Source organism: Lonchura striata, chromosome 7 (assembly GCF_046129695.1).
Source record: "Lonchura striata isolate bLonStr1 chromosome 7, bLonStr1.mat, whole genome shotgun sequence".
NCBI classification, from domain to species: Eukaryota; Metazoa; Chordata; class Aves; order Passeriformes; family Estrildidae; genus Lonchura; species Lonchura striata.
The window spans coordinates 14,148,718-14,176,282 of record NC_134609.1 but is presented as its reverse complement, the minus strand read 5'-3'; the positions used below and the strand labels follow the sequence as shown (position 1 = coordinate 14,176,282).

Sequence of the window (27,565 nt, the reverse complement as noted above, 5' to 3'; positions counted from 1 at the left end):
TCAATTTATGCAAGCCTTTATTTTTGGCATAGGGTTCATTTCTTTCCCCAGTTTTCAGCTTATTTCCTCATTACTTGAGTCCCCTCTTCTTGTTTCAACTTCCAGCTGTGAAATAGAAGACAAAGTGGGAGACAGGGAATGTTGTTAAAGATAAATAAACAACATTAAACAAACCTTTCAAAGCCCTTCCAGCAAGCATTTTTGTGTACATGGCTTTTTCAACACATCAATAGTTTTGGGGGGGGGGGGGGGGGGGGGTAACTGAGGAGATCCAATAAGATTTCCAAGATGTCAACACCAGATGAAATCCCCTTGCAAAACTTACTGCTAAATGGAAATTTTTTTTTGGTTTTTTGGGGTTTTTTAGGGGAGAATAGGAAGGAATGTGCTATGGTAAAAGAACCTTAGCTTAGTTTTGATGTTTCTATCTGCACTCTGGCACTGTGGTAGCAAAACCAGTGTGGTTAGTGCATCCCAAGACAGGAATGTGACAGTTCTTTCTTTTAAAGTGTCTGCTCACTGATACAGTCGTGTGGTAAAACTCACTGCTGGTTTGTGCCTCGTTGTCCCCAGTCTTGATGAATAACTGTGAGACCCTCTGACAAAAAGAATTCTGAAAGAATTTTTCACTTGCCCAGTGCCTCAGCTGAGTCGTGAATCTGTGGGGAGGTCTTAGGAAGGTGGGAACAGCCTTACGTTAGACCACGTAATTCTAAAGAAATCCAGTGCTGAAGTTCATGGCCTGTGCTGCCCATGACACGGCTCTGCTCATTGCTGCTATGCACCATGGTCCTGGCATTGCATCAGCTCTTTTAGAAAGCCTATGACCCTGGGCAGCAGTCACCAGATGCAGAAAAATTGAATCAGTTTCCCGAGGACGATGGCTGAAGCCAAATCTTTGAGAAGCAGTGTTGGTGTACACCACAAGCAATGTCATCCTGCTGAAGGCTCAGCTGGGAAGTTCTCCCTGTCTGGAGAGACACAAACTAGAGCAGGAAAAGCCTGATTTAAGCTGTACTGCTGTGTTTATATAAATATTTCTGTTTTCCCACCTGGGCTGCCCAGTGTCCCCCTTCTGTCTCCAGCCTTTGAACGGCAGAGCTGAGACAAAGTCTGCAGCTGGGACTCAGATGGGGAGGAAGGACTGTGTGGTGGGGCCAGGGGTGTGCAGGGTGCAGGCCACTGGCATGGCCAGCAGCTCTCCACAGGAGGGAGCCTGGCTGGTACAGCATGGCCAAGCCACTACCCCACATAGGGCCAAAAAGCTTTTTGACAGCAAGGCCAAATCTGCATCAATCCAAACACTGGAAAAGCAAACCATGTTGCACACTCTCCACTTCCTCACCAAGGTGTCAATGCCTGAACCTGAATTCAGGAGCATTAACATGTTGCCTCCTGAATTCAGGAGCATTAACATGTTTCAAAGGTGATGAAAATGGCAGCTGGAGAAGCTGGCCAAGCTGTGCAGAGCGTTTCTCAGGACTCTCCTTGGCACAGAACACTTGAAACCTGCCAGGTGAGCACAGCCCCAATGATGGTCAAGATCCATCTTTTCCTCTATGCAGTAAAAAAATTGTGATGGTCACCCCCTAGACTAACTGAGCAGGGGAATATGCAGAAAACGTATTCATGTTGTGAGGGAGCAGCCAAATGTGTTATTGATTTTAGATGGTAAAAGTCTAGCTGCCCTGTATAATGTCTCATAGTTGTACTCCATGTCTGAGGAAAGAAACCTGTGGAAAAGGAAAAGGCTCTGGTGGGGCTGAGTATCTGCAAAACTGCAAACCTTGAATTCCCCAAAGTCTCATTGTCATCCACCAGTAGCAATTCCAGGTCTGCCCCTGGTTCATGACATTGAGGTTATTTTCTCCATGTGCTATGAGCTGGAAAGTACCTCTTTAAAATCATCAAGTACCACCTTCTTTTTAATTTTTTTTTTCTTTTGGAAATAGCAGGAGTCGGGTTTCCTTGGGGTAGTTTTTAGCTCAGTTTGTAGTTCTGTCAGCACTCACATAGAAAATAGGTAGAATCTTTAATTTAAACATGATTTCCCCTCAGTTGTTAACCAAACATTTAATGGAGAGTCTTAAAAGAGATGGTTGAAAGTCCCTCCCTGACTTATATCCACTTTCACCATCCAGGAATATCTTCTGATTTGGGCTCTCTGTTTAAATATTGTGTCTCAAAAGGTAGGCACGACTCAAGATCCTAATATCAAATTTAAACACATACTCCTCACAAACTTCTTCATCCATCATCATGAAATGAAAAAGCAGGGACATATTTTCCCCTTTGCTGGACACCTCTAAATCTGGAGAACAAATGGGCTACTATTATTTTTCATTGTCACTTTTCCCTTCCAGTGATTACAATGCAACTCACTTTTGACAGCTGCCACTAAATAAGCCACAATATGTATGAGCAGCATCAGCCCAGGGATGGACTCTGCAAGATCTTGGTAGTCTGTCTGCATCTCATGTGGTCAGCTCCATCACTGCAGAAAAGCTCCAGACAGGATATATGTCAGAGGATATGGGCACACTTTGGCTTTTCACTGCTCCACTCCCAAAATGACTCATGTGTCAGCAGGGGACAGAAACTGAACACGGGACACGCTATTGAGTAGGTGAAGGAGCTACAAGAGGTCCTGGCCAGGGTGATGGCATTAGGGCACCCTAAGCCTTGGTGGTAAATGACTGAAGGTGCCTGGCACGGTGACCACACGGTGGAGTTAGGGGAGCTGCCTCTGGGCTCTGCCACCGAGAAGGTTTGATTTGTAAGGGCCCTGGTTTTCACATTTAATGGTGAAGGTCTCTGTGAGATAGAGTTTGGATTTTGGATACAGCTTGGATTTTGGATAGAGGCTGGATATTGCTGGCATTACTGGCTAGTGGGAAGGTTGTTAAGGAAAATAGCTGATGGCAAACTGAGCTACTACTTTTTCCTTCCATCGTCTGCTGAAGGCACTGTTCTCTGGGGACAACAGACAGGAATCTTTATAAAATGTTACACCCAGCAGTTTCCAAACTATTTGCGCATATCGTGATGAACATTTACACAGTAGACATACATGCTTATCCGGACGCAATCTGTGGGGTGCTTTTCTTTGCAGAAATGTGTGATTTCTATACACGCATATACGTGTGGAATGCTCCCCAGAGAGATCCCCAAAATAGAGCAGATGTTTCTTGCTGAATCCGCCGCCGCAACCCACATCCAGCTGCGGAAGGGGAACGGGGCTCCCTGACGTCCCTCACCCCTCGGGAGCCCCTTGTTTCACGAGGGGACCGAGGGGCTCTCGGGGGCCCGGCGCGCCCCGGCGGGCGCGGAGCGCGGCGCGGGACCGCGCGCGGAGCGGGGCGCGCAGGGTGCGCGCCGCGGGGAGCGAACAGCAGATTGCGGGCAGCCAATGGCGAGGGCAAGCCGAGGTGGCACCAAATTTCCCGCAACCAATCAGCTCGCAAGGGGGAGGGAGGGGGGAAAAAAAATAAAAAAAAAAAAGAAAAAAGCAGCCAGGCAGCATGAGAGAGCCTGGCCCTCGTCATCCTCTTCTTCCTCAGCATCCTTCCTCCCTCCTGCCCCCCTGCCCGCTCCGCCCCGTCTCTCCCCCCGGCTACGTCGAGAGCCGGGCCCCCGCCGCGAGTCGCCGCCCTCCGCGCTGACCCCGCGCATCCCAGCCGCGGGCAGGGGGTCACCGGGAGGCCGGGGCGCGCAGAGCCCGGCCCCGCCAGCCGCCGAGCGAGCAGCCCCCCTTAAATACCTCCGCACCCGCCTCCGCGACCGCAGAGCTCGCCGAGCGAGGAGCCGACCGGAGCCAGCCTCTCGCCAGCGCCGGGGAGCTGCGCGCCCGCGTACCGCCGCCGAGGAGCAGAGACAGGGCCGCCCATGCCTGCGCACTTGCTGCAGGAGGAGGTAAGCGGGGTGCCGGGGTGCGGGTGCTTTGTCTTCCCCTCGCCCCTTCCTCCTTCATCTCCGCGGCTCCGACAGCGCTGCGCTCCTGCTGTGCTGGGGAAGGTCTGGGCACCCACGCGTGTCTGTGCGTGCACACACACACGTATTCACACGTGTGTGCCCGTGTCCTCTCGCACCGCTTCGCAGCCGTCACGCGAAGGGCTTCAGTGGTAACTTAAGACATCCCCCAAGCCCGGTGGGGAGCCCATGGTTGAAGCGGAGACATCCGCCTTTGAGGAGATCTTCCTGGATCCTGTGCCCTGAGGTAGACTGAGCGTAAAATACAGGTTTATTTTGAAAGCAACCATCAAAACATGCTGGGTGTTTGAATAGCATGAAGGGCTATTCAAGAAGATCGTTTGTGCCAAGAAGTCATAAGTTTTTTTGATAATACTCAGACTGGGATTTTAAAAAAATTTCTTAATTAATTTTATTTCTAGTAAGAAAGGGGTTTTACTTGCAGTGTTTTAAAACCAAATACTGCAGCAGGAAGATTCTCTAGGACAGACGCAAGGTGAAAGCCGGCCGCCCAGATGAAATGAATGACTGTGTCTGCATTGCTTGAGCCAAGCAAGCATGCAATAGGGACAGTGCCCATTTTTGGCATAAGAAGGTCTGAATAATAACCTGACACCAGTAAGACATGTGGAGCTGTTGGATTTTTAAAGATTTTCATTCTTATTTTTGACCCTTACAGCAGCCACCCTTTGCCCAAGGGGAGGAGGCAGGCGCTTGATTCTGGTGTTTGTGCTCTCACCTTCCCATCCTTCCCTCCTCTGCCAATGCCTAGAAGTGGATGTAAATCATACCCCTGCTCTTTTCCTGTCACCAGCACCCAGGGTCTCCCTTGGTGCTTTTGTGCAGGTGCCATGACCTTCCAGGGATGCTGTGATGTAAAGAACTTTACTTTTCTCACCTCCCAAAATGGATGTCAAAGGCAGTGTGTTCAAACCATGTTTCATGGTTTTGGCATGTATTTGGGTCATATCCTGGAAGCTGGAAAGAATCCTGTCCCTGGGTCATGCTGGGCATATTCAAATATACCGGACCCAAGATTCAGTGCCCTGGGGCCTGTACACGGTGCCCGGTGCAGGAACCTCTGAGCTGCACTTGGTTGTATAAGCTGGCTGGATGCCAGGGTCACCTATAGCATGTTCAGTGTTGGGGGGTGGTGGTGTAGATGGGGAAACATCTGTTCTGCAGATGAGAGCTGCAAAGTCATTCAGAACTGAGGGAAAGCTAATGACAATTGTTTAGCTGGCCTCCTCCCTCTCTCAGCCCTAGATCCCAGATCAATCTCCATCCCATTTTCCTCAGTAGGAACCACTATGGTCATGAGGGGATAAAAATCCTCTTTTTTTCCTGTTTCCCCCCTTTCTACCTCTCTCCCTCCCTCTTCCCCCCATGCTCCTCCCACTAAATCTGTAACGGTGGAGCTGTTTCACAGCTGCTTTATAGCCCTTTTGTTCAAGGTTAGTTTACATGTGAGAAATGACCACTCTGATTGTATCAGTGTAATTCCAGCAACGTAAGTATGCTGGTAAAATTCCTCATGTGGCTACTACAACTCCAGAAGAGATTTTTTTTCCTCTCTGCTGTTTCCCTTGCACTCTCCCTCCTCCTTCTCTGCCCCTGTGTAACTTTGACAGTGACATAAGTGACCACGGAGGAGAAAAATGCAACTCCAACCCCACATTCTTACTTTGGAAGCAGCATGTCCATGTGGGGTGTGTTACCTGTCTAATTATACCACCAATCACTGCTGGGAATTTTTCCTGCATAGACAAGTCTGGGTCTTTTTGGTATATTGTCTTGCAGCCAAGAAAGAAAATTGTACCTTTCTGCCAAAATGCTAAATGAAAATATCTAACACTTGGGAATGGGTAGGACTTCTCCTTGCCTAATCTCTGTATTAGAGGCTATTTCTCATGGCTCTTTTGGTGTGGTGATTACCTCTAAATTCTCCAGCTGATGAGAGTATCATACCTCAAAACATTAACTAGGAAAGCAGGCAGAGACAGACTATAGCCAGGATGCAGAAGAGCCAGTTCCAAGCTCAGCAGCTTGTCTGCATGCAGTGAAGGCAGCAGGATACTCTGCGTCCAGTTTTTTTCCTTTCAAACCTTTGATTCCCCAAGGAAAAACTAGAAGCACTCCTCTGTTGAGATCATTTTACTTCCCAAATGTGGGGAATCTGTCAGCCTTGGCAGCTCCTCCCCATCGGAAGGTATGTCAGTAACCCTCTAGTTTCAACCCTTGGGAAAGGGAGGAGTTGGGGTGGCCACGTAAGCCGCCTGGCCTGATTTTAATGCCTCCCTCAGGAAACTAGGCCATGGCAGGATGGTGGTCTTGTATGAATCCTGAACACCTGAGTGGGAATCTGCTGTTAATTCAGGAGAGATTCCTATTGGGAAAGGAGGTTTCCCAGCTTGGCCATGCTGCCTCAGCTCTCCTGCTCCTGCTGGCAGAGCTTTTGTGCCCCTTCACTCATGGAGGCAGCAGTCTGGGTGGCAGAGGGATGTGTCCCAGGGGGCAGGGGATGGGGTGATGTGTGCAGGACACACCACTTGCATTCCACATGCTTGGCACTGCCAGGGTTGGGCCACGTTGGACACTTGGGCTTGGGGCTGACAAAGGGCTGCGAGTACCAGCAAGCACACGCTGGCTGGATGGAGATGGAAATCGGTGATTCAGGGTTCAGTGACCTGTCTCATTAGGGTCAGTCCTGCCTGCTCCTTTTGTCATGCATGCCTGATCGGGATGGCTGTCACTCAGCCAGGGCAAACAAGCATGTTCTGAGGGAATGTTGTGTCATAGTTACAGAAGGGAGCCAGGAGCCAAGCTGAGCCAACTTTGCTGCTTAAAACTTCCTCTCTGCACGCTGGTGGCCATAGATCAGAGGATTGTCTTCCCTTGCCTCAGTTTGCTTGTGGGTGGGAAATGAGAGAGGGATAAGAGTCTTAGCAGCAGGCACAGGATAAGTAGCTGCAGTTCTGACTAGAAGTACCTCACCTGATTGCCTCCATCCACTGATCTTCAAGCATGTTGGTCTTGCCACATCCCATCTTGGAAGGCAGGGAGATAAGGAAGCACCACAGAGGAATCCCCCTGTGGATCTTCCTGATATTGCCCTGTGATCCCAGGTGGGGTGACAATTAGGATATCAGGAGCAGCCCACTGATTTATTACAAAACTGTGTTTCAGAACATATTTATCTCCCACCTCTTTGTCCATTCACAAGATTTCCTTTATTGTTGTCTGCTTATGCACAAGCCAGACCACAAACTACCAAAAAACATCCACTAATCAAACTGAAAGAAAATAAAAATTCTTGCAGACTGCAAATAACCTCACCAAAGCTACTGGTGGAAAAGAGACTGGCTTTCAAGTATTTTTTTTTACTTTTGGCACCTTACCTACCATCCACCTCCTCTTTAGGAAGACCAGGTCCCCGTCCTCTCAGGCCATGACTCCATGTGGCCAGAGCAGGCTTTTCTTTGTGCCAAGGACTCAGCTGAAAGAATGGAGCCTTCCAGGGAAACTACAGGCTGTCAATCTTTACACTGCCAGCCTAGATGCATGTGTTTCTATTTCTTGAATTGATATCCACCAACTTCTTATTTTGTTTTCCCTTCTTCCCTTTCTTGCAAATATGCATTGCTACCTCTTCAAGGAGTTCTCCTCCACCTCCAACACCTCTGCTGGTGGCACAGTCACCTCCCGGGTGACCAGGAATGGAAATGCGGTCATGGAGAAGGACTTACTCAATCATGAGGACTTGGCAGGAGACCGGGGCATGATAGACGATATCTTTGATGAGACCTACCGGGAGAAGGAGGGCCCCAAGCCCCCGCTGCGATATGTCTGGAGGAACATCATCCTCATGAGCCTGCTGCACCTGGGGGCCCTGTTCGCGTTGACGCTGATACCTTCTGCAAAGATCCAGACACTGGCGTGGGGTAAGCACATTCCTCTATCTGTTTCTTGGCATCTGCAATCCCAAAATCTGTTAGGTGGGTTTTTTTTTTTTCCCCTCCAGGCCCACAGACTTGGGGATGAGAGAGAAAGAAGCAGGGGGCTTCTTTTAGAAGCAGCTCTTCAGCCAGATTCATAGCAAGCTGTGGGAGGGCTTGCTAGTGTCTCTTGTAAGGTCATACATGAGAGGGAAAGATTGGCTTGTCTGCTCAAAGAGAAAACTTGATTCACAGACATTAGGATTGGAAATATCCTGAATGTGTAGCTGCTTCTGGGGTGAAGCACAAAAACTCTTTGATAGAGTACTGTGAAAGTGCCAGAAAGTTAGACAGATGCTAGCAAGAGCACCTTAATGGGTTTTTGGGGAGGCAAGGCAGAGAACACTATTTGGCATGAGACTGCTGCCCAGACATGAGAACCATTCCTGTCCTTACCAGGGAAGTGTAAATCCCACAGAGCCTCAATGTATGTATGAGGGAAAAGAGACAAAATACAGTTGTGCTGAAAATAAAAGTCAAGAATTAAGTCTGAAGCTCAGGTCTTTTATCATTCGTAAAAAAACACAGATTAGCCACTGTCATCCCGGAACTAAGCCTGACAACTTTCAGAAAATAAATAAGTGTCTCTCCAGGCAGCAAATTCCAGTGGAAAGCACAACCCAGCAGAAGGTAGCTAGGCAAAGCTCTGCTTTCTCAGAGATCTTGCCCTGGGTAGGAACCAAACTTCTCCTCTGACTGCTTGAAAGACAGCTGGGCCCAGGGCCCACTCTGCAGGAGAGCCTTGCTTTCCATCAGCCTTTGTGTGGACCCCTGGAGGAGTCCAGAAACCAAATGGCTCCCAGTAGGGAGGTCAAGAGATTGCATCCAGCCCCTGCCTCCCTGTGAAACAGAACATCCTGAAACAAAAAGAAGCAGTCTAGATTGAGGTCTGCTGGGGTGGCTTTTGGGTTTAGTAGTGCTCCTGTTTCCTGGTCAGCCTGGCTATGGATGGGCCCTGGGGCCATCCACCTGGTCTGTCACTCTCTCAAAGTATCACTCCCTGTCTTCCTAATGGCTGTGTGCAACAGGTATCACAGCTGAACCAGGAAGGAGATGGCTTCCTGGATGGCCAGGCTGACTCTTCCTCTGTAGCCACAACAGCCTCTCACAGGCAGAGGTCTGGGGATGAACTTCACTGGAGGCAACAGTCGGAGTCTGGCTACAACATCTGCAAAAGCAGAGGCCTTGATGTATTCCCTTGTGCAGCCAGCATGGCCTTTCAGGGGGATGTTGTGAAAGAAGACTTTGCTGGGCCTTTCCCTTGTAAAAGCCTGACAGGCTGTACTTTCCCCTGGCCTGTCAGAGCTGGGCAGAACATGCAGCCTCAGCATGATGTTTGAGGAGTATTTCAGGGCACTTGGTCCTGTTCTGTGTCCCATCCCTGGGCTAAGCAAAGACTGCTGGCTTCTCTCACTAAGATGACAGCCTGGGTCTTCCGATTCTAGTCAGATAACTTCAGGATGTTAGGGCAAGGAGAAGGCAAAAAAGTGAGTTGAATTTACTGATTTCATTTCAAGCTGCTGATACACTCCATGATTTCCAAATCCATCCAACCCTTCTCCCTTGAGTGCCCTTGGAATACTTAAGGGGCCTTAAGCATCTTTATGCAGAAAATTAATGCTGTTTTGCATTCTGCTACACCCCACCCTACCCCAAGATGGTCTCTGAGGCAGTGTTTTTGCAACCGTGTGTCTCTTCAGGATGTCTGTATGGCATCTCATGGCACTTCCCAGGAACCTGCTTTGGTTTTTATCTGATGTCAATCCTTCCTGCTCTCCTTGCTCGCCCAACTCTGATATGAAGTGTCAGTTGCTCTCCTGCCACTATGAGGCACTGCAAGATTCCATGGTGAATTCTGGAGTCACATGCTCTGGGAATGGGAGAAGGACATGGTGTTTGGGGGAACTACACTGTTCTAGACTGGCTGAAGACCTATCTGGCCTTACAAAGCTGGAGTAGCTCCACCAAGCTCCCTGTCCTGAACTCCTGTTCCGGAAAAGGACCACCGTTCATGGCACCTTCCAGCCAAGTCGGAGTTCCCTCATAGTCCATTCTCCTCCAGCACTAGCTGGAAGTGGAATACTCTGATCTACATCTCTACCTTCTAGCAAGGCTTCTTGCTCCTTGCATTGCTCTTTTCTCAGCTCATACCTTTATTTAGCATATACGAGGCATTTGTGGCTGTCATGTCAGTGACTTGCTGTTTTTTCCCATCACCCTCTGGTAGCAAGGAGAGGACTACAGCTCCCATGTTACACACAAGGATAGTGCAGCAGAGACTGAGGTTGCTCCTGGCAGTACACCATGGGCTCATGGCAGGCCAGCTCTAGCAATGGTAGTTCTGGAGCTGCTGGAATTTTGCTTGTTTCTTTGTTTGTTTTTCAGATAGCTTGTGTACATATAATATAAAATTAGCATGGTCCCCGGTGTTCTCTGTTGTGTTGCAACAGGCATCTCTGGGGCCTGGTATCATCTACCTTCTATAATTTATCTATTGCTTATACCCACTTAATCCAGGCCACTGTCTCCTTGATGTTCTTGTCCCTTTGAAACCAGTTATATTGGTGACTGTCCTCTTTTGTTTTCATTTCTCTATGTGCTGATTCCTCTTTGTCTCTCAAGCTCCCCAGCCCTGCCTTCATCATTGTTTGCTGTTCTGCGTTGCTGTGTGCATTGTATCCCCTGATCTCTTTCTGGTACAGAGCTTCCCAGAATGAGCTCGGGTTGTTGATCAGGTGAGAGCTCACCATCACAAGAGCTCTCCAAGCCTGTCCAGCACTGGCTTTCTAGTCAGTTCCCCTTATATTTATTGTCTTTTCCACTGCACTTCTCAAAGTCTTGCTTAGTCTTTTCAAGGATCATGGGCATAATGTGCCAAATGGCACAGAGACTGCGTCTAAAAGGGCAGGATGCAAAGGTGCTGGGCAGTTTCTTCTCTAATTGCTCAGATCCTCCCTGGAAACATGATTTGTGGGTAGTCTTTTTAGCCCTTGGATGCAGCAGACTGACAGTAATTGTGTTAGCTCCTGTTGACCTGGACAGCAGTGTCTGTAAATAGGAATGGTTCCTCTCGACATGGTGCTTTGTCAACACCTCAGTTCCCTGCAGTGCCAGAGGCTCTAGAAGCATGGATAGATACCATATTTTGTTGTTGCTGTATTATCTTTGGACCAAGGTGAACCTTGCTGGGTAATTTAGGCAATTCTGACAGTCTGAAAAATCTCAGCCAATACTACCCCCAGAGATACGACCAGCAAAGTATTTTCAGTGGTTTTTTTACTTTCCCATCAAGACTACATCTGGCAACACCTTTCCACTTAGTGTTCCCTCCAGGCTTAAGTAGCAGGCGGTGTGCTTCTCTGAGTGTGGCAGGGAAGTTAGGTTTCAGTGACACCAGATCCTATTGCTCCTCCTAAACACTGTTCCCTTTATGCAGCCTGTACATTTCATTGCCCCTGGTATCGTTCTCCTGAGAGCAGCAGGACTCACCTGGCAAACAGGGACTGGGCAGCAAGGAGGGAACAGTCCTGCACTGAGCAAAAGCCCGAGGACACCTGCTGGATCAGGAGCACCTCTTCATATAAACATCCTTGGTGTTCACTGCAGGTGGCAATGCTTTCAGCACATTCCTGGTTTCTCATCATAACTTGGGTCTGAATCTTGGCCCTAAAGAAGTAAAGCCTAATGAGTCATAGCTATGACTGAATGCAGAATGTTTTCTGGTTAATTTTTGCAGCACTGAGTGCTTATTACTGCCAGTGGTCATAGTTCTTTGTATTCCAGTTGAATGGGTCACTGGGAATATCACCTGTGAATTGCCAATCTTTTGAATCTAATGTAGTTCAAAACACAGTATGGAAGATGATTTTGAATTCTCAGCTGATGGGGTCCCTAAGTCCTTCAGGCTGGGGCAGCATTGCAGTGCAGATGTGAAAATCTGTGCTATTTTATTTCACCTTCCCTACTCTCTTTCCAATTGAATTCTTAGTGGGTGATCTTGGAGGAGTTTTTCTTCTTCCCTGTGAGATGCTGATTCCCTGACTATACAATGATCATCACTGTACATGTTTGTGGGGGTGAACACTCTGAATCATAAGGGTGCTGGATTCTTCTGTATTCCACAAGGATTTCAATCATTGTGCATATCCTGTCACTGTTACATAAACTCTTAGATATGGCTGATGGATTTAATTGTCTCCAGGTAGAGACTGGTTTTCTGTGGGGCTGGTGCCACAAATGCATAGACTGAGAATCAGTTGCTTTCCCACAGAAAGTGTCTGCCCCTTAGATAAACTACAGCTTCTGTACACAGGCGAGAGGCCAGGCAGCACAGGATTATACTCAGAGAGTTATGGCCTTTGTAGTGACCTGAGAAGAGCTCCAAGAGAAGTCAACAAGAGCTGCTGAGATTCATGGTCTTTGGATGGAGGCTGAGTCTGTTCTATGCTGGGGCACCCAAAAGCAGTGGGTACTTTTCCAATTTTTTTACAAAAGCTACCAGGAAAGGATACCCAAAAGCAGATACTGGGTTGTCTGGGTTTGGAGTCTGTTGGTGTGCCCATCACATCTCTTTTGTGATTCCCTGTACTTGCTGATTATGTCTTTGCTGCTGGTGTCATCTTTTCCCAACAGGGATATCCACAGGCAAATTCTGAGAATTGTCTGTGTAATTGTATTGGGCAGCTTTGTGAGCTTTGTTCAGCTCTGTTGTCTCTTGCAAAGGCTGGATCCTGCTGTACTTGCATGCTTGGCTCTTCTGAAAGTCTGCCAAGGTGCTGGGAGACACAAGGCAGAGCTGTGCTGGTCCAAGGCTTGTGCTGCATTCAGCAGCAGGCAGGGGAACCAAGGGAGAAGATGAAGATGGGGAATCACGGTCAGATCAGCAGGCAGGGAAGGTCACTCTTGTGCAGTGGGATGGAAGTGAGAAGGGTTCATGCAAGTTTAAGGGGCCAGAAGATGATGTTAAATCAGCCAAGAGAGGCTTTTAGTGGATAAGAGATTAGGCTGGTAGAAAAACAAAAAGGAGGTGACAGAAAGAAGAAGAAGCAGATGATCGGAAATAAAGCCTGTATTATTTTGAATTAAAGAACCGGGCCATGCCTGACACAGGTCTCAGATTTCTGATTCCAGACAAGTTTCTGTCAGAGTATCTGGTTTTCTGGATTCAAGAAAAACTTGATTAGAGCCTTTTGGCTGGACTGAATGGCTGAACATAAAGCATACTACCAGCAATTCCTATCCATGGACTTACATGAAGGAATAAAGAACTCTTTTCATGATCGATACAATTGGCTGAAATGTGCAAATTTGGGAAAGTGTGCCCTGGGGGACTGGTAAGAAGGCATTGCTTCCCCCAGAGGACTAGAGGTGGATCAGATGTGCACCCTTCCCTCTTTCTGTGTGAGCTTGCAGAGCAAGCCAGCTGTTGAATGCTCTCCTTCTGCCAAACTTCCTGACCCTTCCTTCCTAGGGGAAGAGTTAATTTGCAAACTCATTTTCTTCTAACCCTACTTTCGTAGTGTAATGCTGCTATGAAACTCTTGGGGTCTTTACTCCATTTTAGTTTTAGGATCAGATGCTGGAGCTGAGGTTAATTTCCAGAATCCCCAGGGGGGCAAACAGGCACACAGACCAGGACAAATATGAACTCGTGATGTATTGGGATAGGGATGCTGTTTTTTACTAGATGCCAAAGAGGCAAGGAATTCCTTCTACCCTGCGTGAAGAGGGAACACAGGAAGCAGCCTCAAAGCTCAACAGGGCTCAGCAACATCTGCCTCTGCCATGGGATCATTAGCTCTGGGGTTTCCTTCTGTGAAAGGTGCCAGAGTTGAGCAGATGGAGGGATCATTGCCCCTAGGAATGGTAGACTCTGGACAGATTTTAAACCAGTGCTAGAACTGCTTCAGTGAGATGATAGGTTAGATCTTTTATTAGCCAGAAAGGGAGAAAAAAGAATCTCCTTTTCTGCTGAGAAAGGGAGCAGAAGAAAAGCCTAACTCTGGGCTTGAGTTGTCCTTCTTAAGAATGCTAAGATTATCTACCATCTCTGGGTGAAAATAGTGCAAAAGAGATTTAGTGGGGAGTGGTGAGATAGGAAAACAAGAGCCTGGATTATTTGGGGTGGAAGGAAAGGGAGAAGCTGTTCCCTAGTGGACTGCAGTGCTTTTACCACAGTGCTTTATGAAAGCAGCCAGTTTATACAACTTTGACTACTCTGCACTATGACAGATGGCACTATGCTGAAGAACCAACCCTTGTGAGTCTTCTAAGGGGCAGCCTTCTTCCTTGTTAGAGATGAAGAGCTGAATTGATTTGCCCCACATTGCCTAGGAGACCTTGGTAGCTTGGGCAATCTCACATTGAGTTTTATTGCCCCAGTCTGTGCTCTCCATGGATTCCACTATTGCTTATACAGCTTTAGGGGGGGGAGGGGGGGCACCTTTGTATTGTTCTGGCTGAAGCTTTTCTTCAACTGCTCAAACACTTTCTTTTTCTTTGTAGCTCTTCTGTGTTTCGTGGTGAGTGCTCTGGGGATCACAGCTGGATCTCACCGCCTCTGGAGTCATCGCTCCTACAAAGCCACACTGCCCCTGCGCATCTTCCTGACTATTGCCAACTCCATGGCCTTCCAGGTAAGAGCTTCCTCAACGTAACACTGGTGTCCTCAGAAGGAAGTGCTCCTATGAATCCCTGTCTCAGATATGGGACACAATCTGATGAAGAGGTTCTTCTCTCCTACTACCTCTTGTTAGGAAAAAGACGGCCCTTTCCATCTAACACTGCAGTGCGAGAGTCTGTCTCATTGTCTTTACCTTGTCCCATCAGAGGTTGACTCTGAGACAAACCCAGTGTTGAGAGGACAACTGGCCAAAACCAGGGGTAGGAAGGCTCTCTGGAGCAGGAATATACCTTTCGCTTAAGGTGTGGTCTCCCTGTGCTTGCACCAGGTCCCATGAATGAGGTGTGGAAGTGTTAAGTGTTATCCTGGTGTTGCCTCACTCTCCTTTTGTTGTGTGGCTGAAAAAGGAGAAGACATCTGCAAAGCCAAGGGCATAGAATTCTACAGGATGTAGAATTTGCTACTTCATAAAGATCAAGAACTTGTTGAGATTTAGGAGATGTTTCTCTTGTTCAAAAGAGTGATATTTAGGACTAATCACTCCATTGGCTTCCAGAGAATTGTCCCAGGTCAGTGCTATTTTAAGGAGAGAAGGGTTGGGCCCATTAAGAGTGGCACAAGTGACTGCAGGCACTGTTAAGCACCTTGGGAGATTGCTTCACCTCTCAAAGAGCACTAATCTCAGGATATTGCCTAACTACTGTGAGAGTACTTCACAGTCCCCAAAACAAACAAAAGTGCAAATCTGTAGAAGTCAGAGTGAAAACCCAGATTGGCATGGTACAGAAAAATAAATCCTGTCAGGCTTGCTGCTATAAGTCAGCCCTAACAACACTCCATCCTCCAACTGTACTGAAGGGTTGTTTGTCTGTGGGAAGTACTCAGGAAGGTGTCAGAATGCAGCACTTTCTGCCGTAAAAAGGTGAACAAACAAAAAAGTATCTGTGCGGTGCTCTTAAGTAATTCTCCAAAGGATATGACTTTGTTTACATGTAATCAAAATAAAGTTTTTTAAGCCTTGAAAAACTTTCTAAAACATCATTCAATTTCTTCACTGATAGTACCAAACAGCAGTCTTTGATGAGGAAGGGGAGGTTCCAAGCTGCTGATTCCAGCCAGTGGTTCAGCACTCAGCAAGGCAACAGGATGGGTTGCTGTGTATTAGCTAGTCCTGTACAAAGACAATCTTTCACAGGGTTATAGGGCAGAGGGGGAAAGAATTTGCTGAGCTATTGCTGTAGGGGATAGGAATAGACAAAGATGAGAGACAGACAGATATTTCAGCTTCAATAGGATCTAATCCAAAGTTTTACTGAAAATTCGATACTATTCCCCATGGATTTTTTTTTTTATTAGTTACTTTCAGTGAGATCAAGAGAAGATTTATGTTGAATTTATATCATTCCTATTAGTGGCAGCAGAGGAGATCAGGAACTTTTAAGATCATGGAAGTTTATGGACTGTCTTAGGTCTTACCTAGATCCTCCAGAAAATGCCTGTTGCCTGCTCAGAGACCTGTGACTTGTATTTTCAGAGAATTTGTGAATTCTGCCTCCAACTGGCTTTTCCACCTGCAAGACCTGTCAGCTGCAGTACAACAGAGGGTCTCATGGTTATATTCTGTAGCTGGAAACTCCCAAGGAAGAAGACATTCTCCTTGGCTTTGCTTACTCTTCTCAGAAAGTCATGACTTTCAGTCAGGGTTGCAGCTAGAGGTGGTCCCAAAATAAGACCTGTAGAAAAGATAATGAGCTAAAGTTTGGGTTAAGATACAGATTTTTCTGTTTGAGACTCCTGATTTTGTTTGTAGGCAGGATGTGGTGGATGAACTCATACCATGTTCCAGCCGTGTTGAATGGTCTCTTCCCAAGTTTGTGCCTCCTGTCTCCAGCAAGACAGGGAAAACCTTCCCATATGTGCAAGCCCAAGTTGTCTCTCAACTTTTAGACTGGGCTTTCTCATGTTACATGGTGCTGTGTAGGGTCTGGAATGTGAAAGAGATTTTGGGTTACTGGTGAAATTTTCCAGCATAGGTACTGGTTGAGTTTCTCTACTTAGGGAGGGCAGCTGGGCCACCCTCTTCTGGGGGAATACTGAGAGACCAAACTCTGGCCAAGATCAGCAAGGGTTGCTGATACTTGGAGATATTTGGCTGGAAGAAAGGTGGCAGTTCCCACTATTAGGAAACAAGCAAGAGTTTAACCCTGGCCCATGTCTATCACTGTCTTCTTGAATGGCCTGCAGGTAAATCATTTTATCTCAGTTAAAAGAGGAGTGGTTACAATACTTGCAAAGGACTTGAGGAGTCATGTCTCTGTTACAGGCTCCCTGTGTGGACAAGTCCCTTAGTCTTTCTAGGCAAGAAATAGGGATGGTTAAGCCATTTCCCTACTTTCAAAGTGTTTTCAGGAAAAGTCCTGAGTATGCAGGAGATTAAGGAGCCTCTTGCGTAATACAGGTAATAGAGCCATAGTTAGATCTGTATTTCATGTTTTCTAGGATGTTGTAATACATGGCTTTAAGCTTGTTGAAATCCTGATACAAAGTAATGATCACAGGCTTAAGAAAATCTTTTCTTAAAATCAGCCAAAGCAATCATTTCATAATACAAATGATAAAAGCGTTGCCATTTTCCAAACAGTATTGATTTTTCTGCTTAAATGGAACAGTAATGTGACTGAAGAGAGGTATTTTTGAGAAATGTCATTGAAATGTTGTCTTTGTTCTCCTTCTAAAAAGGGACCTTAATTTTAAGACTATTTGATTTCCAATGGAAAAAAAAAAAAGTTAAAAGAAGCCTTGACCCCCCAAAGTTAAACATCTGATTAGGCAATCCCAGGACAAGCAAGGCAGGATGACATATGGGAAATGTCAGGTAGAGGGAAGGGGCAGGTCAAGCTCTGGCTGGCAGTGTGCGGGGACAGGGATGGGGATGGGACAGGAGCCAAGCATAGGTGAGAGGCACCAGGCAGTGAGAGTGGCTGCTGCAGGGGTGGGGCACAGACTGACCACTCAGAGCCTGCAGCACCATGGGTGTGGTGCAACTCTCCCAGCCCGGACTTGGCCAATCAAAGAGCAGCACTGAACTGGAGCTGCTTCCCAAAAAACTGGAGAGGTGCAGCTAAAACCCAACCTCTGTTTTAAAGGCCAGAAACCCCAAACCCTAATGAGGCATAATGCCACTGATACAAGTTCAGGTCAATAGGATTGAAGTATTTCAACATTTCAGGCCATTTTGTAATGTGAAGGGAACGTCCCCAGCCCTGACCCTAGGTTTGCACTCCTGTTGACTTACAGAATGACATTTACGAGTGGGTCCGGGACCACCGTGTGCATCACAAGTTCTCCGAAACAGACGCAGACCCACACAATGCCATGCGGGGCTTCTTCTTCTCCCACATTGGCTGGCTGCTTGTGCGCAAGCACCCCGACGTCATCGAGAAGGGACAGAAGCTGGACCTGAGTGACATAAAAGCTGACAAAGTTGTGATGTTCCAGCGCAAGTGAGTACTGGGGTCAACCCTAGTGGGGAACCATGGGGAGAGGAGCAGGGACAAATAGGCTGGGAACTCAAGTGCCTTTGATGGAATGTGAAAGGACTGGGAGCATCATGTGAGAAATGTGACTCTTCAGCATGCCCAAGGCTTTGCTGCGAGATGAACTGTGAGAAATGAGTTGTTCCTCTCCTATGGGAAATGTTTAGTATCCAGTGCTACCTCTAGCCCTCCCACACCCTTCTCTTGCCTGCCTACCCTGCAGCATCTTGCCAGCCACAGGCTGAGCTTCCCACCACAAAGGCCCCCCAGACCTGCTCACCCCACAGCCCAGCTGCTGCTTTGGCTGGCCCAGAGCTCACACACAGGTGCCTCTGAGACATCCTTGGAGATTGTAATTCTTCCAGGCCATGTGTGTGCCCCTCTTCCCTCAGTTTTCTGGAAACAGTATCGTGAAAGAAGGGTTGAAAATGGAGATGTGAGAGGGGCAGTAACTGGGAAGAACAGTCTTGATTCACTGGTGCCTCTTGGGTAGGGTATCTCTCAGCCATCTGGAGCAGGACCCAGAGCAGGTGAGCCTATTGCAAGGGCTTCAGGGATGTGGGACTGAACACATATAGTAACCAGCCTAAATCAGGCACAGTGCCAGACTGATTTTTGTTGCAGGTCATCAGAGTGGTTCACCTTCCTCTGTTCCCATTCTTCTAGTGTGAGAGAACCCACATGCTCATCTGTATGCTCATCTGTGCCACTTGCTTGCACTTGTTGCTGGGGTGTATTTGTAGGCAGAGCCAAGTTTGCAAGGAGAAGTTGCAGCACTGGGCCAAAGATAGAGAAAGGACCATCTGTGGGACCCTGGAAGCATGAGGTTGCCTTTATGAGAACCAATATAGCTGAGAAGCAAATGACAGATGAGGCCAAAAGCAGCAGCTTCTCTGGGTGTCTGAGTGTCTCGACTTATGGTGATGGGGGCACTGCTTTGAGCAGATGTGAGGAGAGCAGGATTTAGTCTGAGTCTCTTGCCTGATGACAGGACTTGGGAATCTCCAGGCATGGCTTCTGCACATCCAGAGCAAAAGATACAAGGCTCAGGAGTGAGGCATTTCTGCACTTGATTTTCCCTGTATAGCTGAGAATGAATCCTTCAAATGGAGGACTGAATCAGTCCTTCCTGTCCTGCCTCTGTCACTGATCACCTTCCTCCTGGTCCCTTCCTTTCCAGATACTACAAGCCTTCAGTGGTGTTGCTGTGCTTCACACTGCCAGCTGTAGTGCCCTGGTACTTCTGGGATGAATCCATCATCATCAGCTTCTTCATTCCAGCCATCCTGCGCTACACCGTAGGGCTCAATGCCACTTGGCTAGTGAACAGTGCTGCTCACATGTTTGGCAACCGGCCGTATGACCAGAACATCAACCCGCGGGAGAACCCCTTGGTCAGCCTGGGGGCCCTAGGTATGTTCAGCATCTGTGCCTTTGCTGCAGGGGGACTGTAGAGCAGGGACTGCCTCCTGGGGCTGCAACTGCTTCTAGAAATTTCTGTCAATCCAGGTGTCCCTATTTCCCTTGCACCCTTCCCTTCCAGCCTGTGCATCTGAGGGTCTTTCCCATGCTGGCCAGTGGAGTACATAAGGGCAGTGGGGTTATCAGCTCCCATCAGACTCTTTCCAGGCTGGAAAGGACTCTGCTACACTTACCACCTTCTTATCTCAATGGCAATATTTATTTACCCTGTTCAGAGGTCTCTCTGCCACGTTCACTAGATTGAAAAACCTAGATTGAAAAACGTGTGCTGCCGTCACTGCATATCTGTCTGAGATCTGTCAACTTGAAAACCAACAGGTTCACATTTTGACATGTTCTCAGGACAGGTGGTGATTTTGGGGGTACTTGAGGGTAAGACAAGATAGATGCTTTCATGTTTTTTACTGAAATTTTGGAGATCTAGGAAAGTACATCCCAGGCTCAGCATATGTGCTTATCTGTTTTCCCCTGCCTAAATCCTCATCTGTTTTGCACCACTGTACCTCAGTGGGGCTCCACTGATTTCCACCACCAAAGGATCTGCTTGTTGAATTTTAGTAGAGAGGGATTTGAACTGCAGAGACTCAGTGGTAGGAGCAGGAGTCGAGGCAGTGTCTTTGAAGGGGTGAGCATTGAAGCCTATGTTGACAGTGTCCAGAACAGATAGTGACTGACTGGTGTAGATTGCTTAGTAGAAGTGTCTGATTAATCTGCTTTTTTCCCCATCTGGAAATGTCCTTTGGATTTGACATTAGGACTGCCAGTGTTGTAGGAGTATTGATTAGCCTGGTTTGTTGGGGGTTTGCTGCTGGTCTAGCTGGTAGCTGAATTAATACTAGAAAATTTCTTGTAGTGGGAGGGGAAAAACAATTAGGAATCCTCTGGGGATTTTTTGGTGCAGCTGGGGAACCAGGGCCTTTCACCATTCCTTGCCACATGCTTACTTTCCTCTAAAGCACCAAAAATACTCTGTGATTGTCATTGCCTCAGCCCTGGCATGCTGGGTCATGCCCAAATGAGATGGGGTAGACTGCAGAAGGGTGAAATTGGGCTGAGAGGAGAGAGGAACCTGGACTCAATCCAAAGCCCATTACAAGAATATGGTGCTTTGGGTCAAGATAAAGGGTCTATCACCTAGAGCTCTGCAACATCCTCTCTCTGGTCATGTTTTTCAGGAGAAGGCTTCCACAACTACCACCACACCTTCCCCTATGACTACTCCACCAGTGAGTTTGGCTGGCGATTCAACTTAACCACAGCCTTCATTGACCTCATGTGCCTCCTGGGGCTGGCCAGTGATCGCAAGAAGGTCTCCAAGGAGGCCATCCTGGCTCGGAAAATGCGGACTGGAGATGGAAGTCACAAGAGTGGCTGAGTTCCTGATCCCTTTTACACACACGTCCACACCTCCTTCCTCCTTTTTTCTCCCTTTCTCCCTTCCCACCCCCTCCAAATGCGCTGGACAAAAGTTTAATGTTCTGTTAACTAACTACTGAATAATGCTACCAGTTTGCTTAAGATAATGATAATGAGTTTTAACACCCCCCTCCCACGCTGCATTTTGCGTGATGTATTTAAGATCTAGGACTCTGACGTAATTACACAAGGCCACCCTTTCCCTCCTCTCCTTTTCCTTTCTGTTTTCCTCTCCAACCTCTCTAACATGTCTCCTGCTTTACATTTTCCCAGTCTCTGCCTGGAAGAGAAGCTGGTAGGAAGTGGCCTGGGGAGGCCCATTGCAGTTGGCTATGTACTATTTAGTTAAGAGAAGCCTGAACCAGCCAGATGAAGAGCTGAGCCAAAGTCAGTGACCCTCTCCCCACTACCTTCCCCTCAAAGTTTCTGCCACTGTCCCTCCTCTTTTCTCAAGGACTGCTGACAGATATGTCATGGCTAAACTGCTCTTCCTGGGAAAAGCAGCCCCATCCCTTGCTCTTGCTATCAGAAAGAAGAGTTGTTTCTTTCCAAGACGTCTCTTGGGAAGTGTTCTCCACTGCTGCTCATCACCTAGCCACTCTGGCTGGGGAGAGAAGAGTGCCCAGACTCCCTCAGATCCCCAGGTCCACCACTGGCCAGGGGATGCGGTAACAGCAGTGGGCACTAGAGAGGGAGTGCTGGTGGCCTTAATTTGCACTCCCTCTGGTTTCCCAGCCTCCCTCCCTGCACTGCCCTCTGTGCCACGAGGGACTGAAGGCAGAGTGTGACTCTGAGCTCCACAGCTGTTTTGGAGAGCCACAGTGAGGAGGGGGACAGATGGAAGGGTGTGCCGCTGCCTGCCAAAGGGCAGGACCAGCCCATAGTGAGTTTTGTTCACCTCCACCACTTAGATTTTTGCTGGCAAATGGGACTTTGCTAAAATGGAGAGGAGGAGAAGGATGTGAACCAAAGCTCCACCTCTGAGCTAAGCTGCTTTATGTGCTGGAAAAAAGGGTCCCTTCTGGGTGGCAGACAGATCCACATCTTCGCTGAGCGTAGAGGCAGGACAAGGCAGCACCTGCAGGTGTAGGGAGGAGTGAAGGTTTCTGCAGGACCAGGTATTTTCATCCTTGGGGGCTCCACTCAACAAGTGCCTGACAAACACCAATGTGGGGCCAGGTGGCACAGGGGGCTTGAGGAAGTCGAGACCTCAAGGTGAGACACTACCACCAGTGTGAGCTGCCTCTGTGCTTTCTTGCCCAGGGTCTGCTGGGTTGGTTTGCCATTCCCTGCTGCCCAGAGGGAGTGGGAAAGAGAGGCAAAATGAGCTCCTTGTTAGTCCCTTAGCTTGCCTCCCAGCCCCCTCGGCGAGCTATCTAGCCACCTCACTCCTTTGCCAGTGAGACAGGCAGCGAGGGTGGCTGAGCCTGCAGAAAGGTCAGTTACGTTACTGAGCCCATGTGGGCATGCAGCTGGAGGGTGCTGGGGAAAAAAATCCATGTGGATGTTATTTCCTGCAAGTTGCAGAGACCAGCTTGAGTTCAGGCAGTTGGTTACATTCTGGATGTTATGGCATCATGCTCCTCACTGAGCTGAACATGCTTTTTTCCCTTTAATTCTCCTAGCTATTATTAATTTTTATTACTATTATTATTAGTTGTAGCAATAGTACTGTTTTTGTTGCTTCAATGCATCAATCGGAGCTGGAGGAAAGCACAAGAGGTAGCTGGAACAAAGTGATATTGGAGTGGGGTTTGCAGCGTCTCCCTTTTTCAGGCAGGCCAGGGAAGGCAGAGATAGTGCAGATGCCAGCTTCCTCACCTCAGCTCTGCCACGTCGCAGCCAGGGAAGCTTCACGGGAGCGAGTGTCTGCAGCTTTGCTTCCTCCTGCTGCAGTGAAACTCGCCAGGAGCCAGGATAGCTCTGGGATGTTCTCCTTAACAAGAACAAGCTTGTTACTCAGAAAATGAGTCCGTCTCCTCACCTTCCCCTCCCCACCACCACCATGACCTTGTTTTTGCTCAGCAATGGGACCCTTTGAGTTTTTGAGACATAAGGAGTGATGTGGTCTCCAGCCAAGAGGAACAAGGACAAATGGAGAAGAGAATCCTTCAGCAGCTGCTTTCAGGAGGCAGTGTCCTCACTTCTCTGAGGCTGTTGACCTCCTGGGTGCTGGCTGAGGCAAAGGGAGTTGTGGCTAGAGCTGTATCCTACCATTTGAAAAAAGAAAAAAAAAGCCCTCTAAAAAACATTGTTAGCTCTGTAATTGTGGGCTGAGTTTGCTCTAGTGTAAACCCCTCTGAACTCATGGAAGTCCCCAGAGAGGATGAATTTGCTCCAGCCAGTAATTTGAAAGGGGTGAGGGGAGGTGAGAAGGGGAGAATTATTTCCTTGCTCCTGGTGCCCTTAAGGTGTAGTATGACATACTCTACAGTAGAGATGTGTGCTGTGAAATGCAGCAGTATTTCACATCCTCTCAGCAGAGAAGCAGGGCTTGACATCAAGGGTTCCTTTCAAATTTCAAGTGCTGATTCAGGTCCAGAATCTGGAATGAGAGTGGAAGTTGAGGAGCAGTAACCAAACAGTCCTGGTGTTTGTCCAGTCACTTTAAAGGTAGATTGGCAAATATCTCTGGGTGCCTTAAATCTTTCTTTAATATACATAGAAGAATTGACAGCTATTTGCAGGGTTTTTTTTTCTGAGTTATGAACATTCAAGGGGTTTCTTAATTATTTAATTGCCTACATTGAACTGTGGGTGCAGGTGATTTTGAATGTATTTGAGTTAGAATTTTTGTTAGATTAAGAAACAGATACAACACTTTAAGTAGAACTTTGTTTGAGATATATATATATACCTATAAATATATATATATTTTTGGTGGCATGTTTGTGTCCTGGACGCATCGTCTGTATGTTTAGCTTAAATGAGTCTGTGAAAGGTGGAAGCAGAAAAAGCAGCAGTGGGACCTCATGGCTAAAGCAGCTGGGGCCTGTTCCCAGCTTAACAACTCGCTCGCTTGCGTGATTTGGGACAAAGTCACTTAAAAACACTGTGCCTCAGTTTCCCTATCTGTAATGGGGCGTTACACCCAGCCTCCCAGAGGTGTGGGTGAGGCTCGCTGCCAACCAGCCGAGCACAGGAAAGAACAATACAAACCACACACACCGCTGCTGGCAGAAGCATGGACTGGTTTGTTTTCCAAAACCGTTGCCAGCCCTGCTGATACTGTGAGGAGCAGAAATCTAAGTGTTGAATGTTCAGGGAAGGATTGGAAAAGTTGAATCTGCACATTGTCTAAGCTCTGTCACTGTTGAAAAGTGAGTAGGATAAGATTTTTCACAGCTTAGGGATTTCTGCATAGTAGTATCTCTGTTTTGTGGAAAAAAAACAAAAACTTTTTGAAATAATTTCTACTAATATGGAAACAGACATCTGGTTGTGCTGATCTGAAATTTTATTTGTTCATAATAAAAATGATGTTACTTTGAAACTTGTTGGACTGATGACTTGGTAAAGCACCAGATGCTCCATCAGGATGGGAATTCAACTTCCATCAGTTTGGAAGCTGTGCCTTACTGCTTCCAAACCCTTCTCTCTTCCAGGAGAACCAAGGGGAAAACTCCTCTGGCTCTTTAAGCATCATGAATGAGTGGATTATAATGGCTTTCATACTCCAGCGCAGGCCAGGCAGGCACACCCCGCCAAGGCTGCCCTGTGCCTGGGGTTACTGCAGGTTAATTCCAGCCGGGGCCCCTTGCCAGGACCTTGTGGCTGGCGGATACACATGCGGCACAACACGTAATACCGGCAGCCGCCTCCCGTCAGGCGGGTTCATCAGCCTCAGCAGGGGAATTTTCCTCATGCAGCAGTGAGTGTCCCTGCTTATCCCCACCCCTTCCGCAGCTGGAGAGAAGTGAAAGGAAAGGGGAAATCCCCTGACCAAGTATCACTTTGATAGTAGCTTCCCTGCACCCCTACCCAAACGCCTTTCAATCATAGTGGCATAGAGTAAGGCATCTCCGCATGGCACCAGCTTGCTCTGTGCACAAGCAGGCAGAGGGGATGGCTTTGTTGGTGACATCTTTGCCACCTGCAGCACACTGGGACCCCTGATCCAGCCCATGTTTGCTGGTACCGCCAGACCCTTGCAGCTGGGCATGCTGAATCCCTTGGAAAAACAGGTCCAAGCTTTGGTTTCCAGCTGCAGCTACTGCTGCCAGAAAGCCCTTTGGGTGGGAGGGCCAGAGCCAGCACACTGCAAGTTGGAGCAGGGGGGTGAAAAGAAAGACAGAAGGTTGAGGCTCATCCAGCAGCTGTGTTCTTCCACCTGGAGGTATGTGACCGACCCAACCAATTTGACATATGGCTGCTTTGAGCTGTAGAAAAAAGCAAAGCAAATGCTCCTGCTCATCAGCTGGTCACAGCACCATGTCCCTGGAAGTGACAGAGAGGTGCTGCTTCTCGTAATCTGGTGCACTTTTGATCCCAGCTGTGACAGCACAGCCCCTCCTAAAACAAGTGAAACAGAGAAGGCAAGTCAAGTCTTCAAAACTCCCTATTATTCAGCCAAGCCTAAAAATAAAGTTAATGATCCCTCTGTCTGGATTTAATGAATGCAACTCCAATCGTGACCTCTCCCTCTTCGTTAAAGACTGTTATTAAATCCCCTGCCCAAAATATGTTTTCCTACACTATCAAGCCCTTCAGCAGTGCCAGCTCAGCATTTTAGGTCACTGCCTAGAAGTATTTCCACTTCTATTCCTGGTTTCCTATGTAATCTGCACATTTGGGTTGCAATTCCAGTGCACCCCAGCTTTGCTCCTCTGAAAATTTCCCACCCACCAGAGAAGGAGAGAGGAAAGGAGGAGTTAATGTACAAGCCAGCTCTGTTGGGTAGGAGAGAGCAAGCAAACAAGTGCCTGCTTGTTCAGACCCAAGGGAGGGAGAACCGGGAGGGCTGCAGGCTATCAGGGAAGAGTTTGCTGCATCTTTTTGCTCTGAACACAACATCAGAAGATGCCAATGTGATCCTTAGGAGAAACCATGCTCCAGCTGCAATCCACTGACTCCCCAGGAGTGGGATTCAGTGAACACAGCTGTGAGGAACCCCGAGTGTCCAGCCCAGGACCATGGGAGCAGGACAAGGGAGGGTGTCCTAGGGCAGGCAGCAATCCCCCCAGAACTGCCCAGGAGCAGGACTGGGTACCAGCTCTGCTCCAAGCCACGCGCTCCAACCACAGCCAGAGAACACCAGCGGCTGCTGACCCTCCATGCGGGCCCCACAAGCCCGTGGGGACTTTTGGAAAGAGGGAACAAAGTCCCAGGAGAGGAGGCGATGGCACCGCAGCCGCCCTGCAGCGCTGAGGGACGGTGGGGCGGCATGCTCAGGGCGGGCACTCGCCCCAGCCCAGCCGCTGAGGGAGCTGGCTCCGGGGCCGAGCAGCGCCCTCGGAGGCGGGAGGCCGGGCAGGGATCGGGGGAACACCCGCAGTGGGCCGGGCTTCCCCGGGTTACTGCCGGGCACCGCGGCCGGAGCCGCGTGTGCACAACAGCCCACGGCGCCTGACCGCGCCGGGCCAATCCCGCCCGGCCCGGCCCGGCCCGGCACCGCCCCGCTCCGCGCTGGGCTGCCCCAAAAAAGGAGCCAGATGCTGGAGGCGTGGGAAGTGCGAGCGCTTCGACTCGTGCTTGAAAACGAGCTCCGCTTTTAGCTTTAAAAAGACGGTAGAAAAAAATCCGGAAGGCAAGACATTGTCATTCAGTATGCGTGTGGACGCATGTAGCCACACTCAAGTACGGACCTACATACGCATACATAAATAAAAGTATCACTCATAAAGCTGAATACTTAGACTTGGGAAAGAGGCTTAAAAGTACGATTTTCATGCATATAAATGTTAACTATGTTATAATCTGGCAGTTTTGTAACTGTGTGTTGAAAGTTGACATGCAAAAACAATCAAATCCTCACTCACTTTTATTCAGTTAATTCTTAACTGAAAAAAAAAATACCACCTTGTAAAATTGTGTCTTTTATTTCTTTTTAAACTGCATGGAAAGATACAACACTTTGCAGAACAAATAGTATTTCATAATAGTGAACACAGTGACGACAGCTCTTACATGCAGCTTTGGCTTTGTAACAAACACAGCTGTTTGTTTTACTTTTTTTTTTCAGTTCTCCTAAAATAGCTTTTTTACAAAACTCTGGTCTTTATCACTCAAACAGAAGAAATGCCTATCCTTTTTGAAACTACCTATGACCTTCAGGCACCTTCTATGCTAAGATGTCATTTTGACAAAATCATCTTAATTACATGTTCCTTCATCTAGAGAGAAGTCTAACATTCTGTCGCATATACAGTTATATAAAATTAAAAATTTCTAAGCTAATCACATAATTCTAGTAACCCCTGCCATGTGACTTTTAATGTTCAGAAACAGGAAGAGATGCACAATCATAGTATTTCCCTTCTTCCTTGTCTTTTTGAGTTGTCTAATTACATACTGGTGATTCAAATATCACACATTTTACTAAGCTA

General features: G+C 47.9%; 1 protein-coding gene and 1 long non-coding RNA gene across 2 annotated transcripts; one reads left to right on the top strand and one right to left on the bottom strand.

Annotated features, from left to right (window-relative positions):
- Nucleotides 1-3,869, bottom strand: LOC116183810 (uncharacterized). The gene is made up of 2 exons (XR_004148506.1): nt 3,761-3,869; nt 1-105 (listed from the first exon to the last, which is right to left on the bottom strand). It is a non-coding gene; the product is annotated as an uncharacterized LOC116183810 (long non-coding RNA).
- On the top strand, nt 3,753-24,513 carry SCD (stearoyl-CoA desaturase). Its single transcript, XM_021547778.2, has 6 exons — nt 3,753-3,912; nt 7,625-7,910; nt 14,469-14,599; nt 17,884-18,089; nt 19,303-19,535; nt 20,780-24,513. Exons 1-6 carry the CDS (start codon nt 3,886-3,888, stop codon nt 20,977-20,979), a joined length of 1,083 nt encoding a protein of 360 aa, XP_021403453.1. The 5' UTR covers nt 3,753-3,885; the 3' UTR covers nt 20,980-24,513.
- Nucleotides 24,514-27,565: the final 3,052 nt, after the last annotated feature.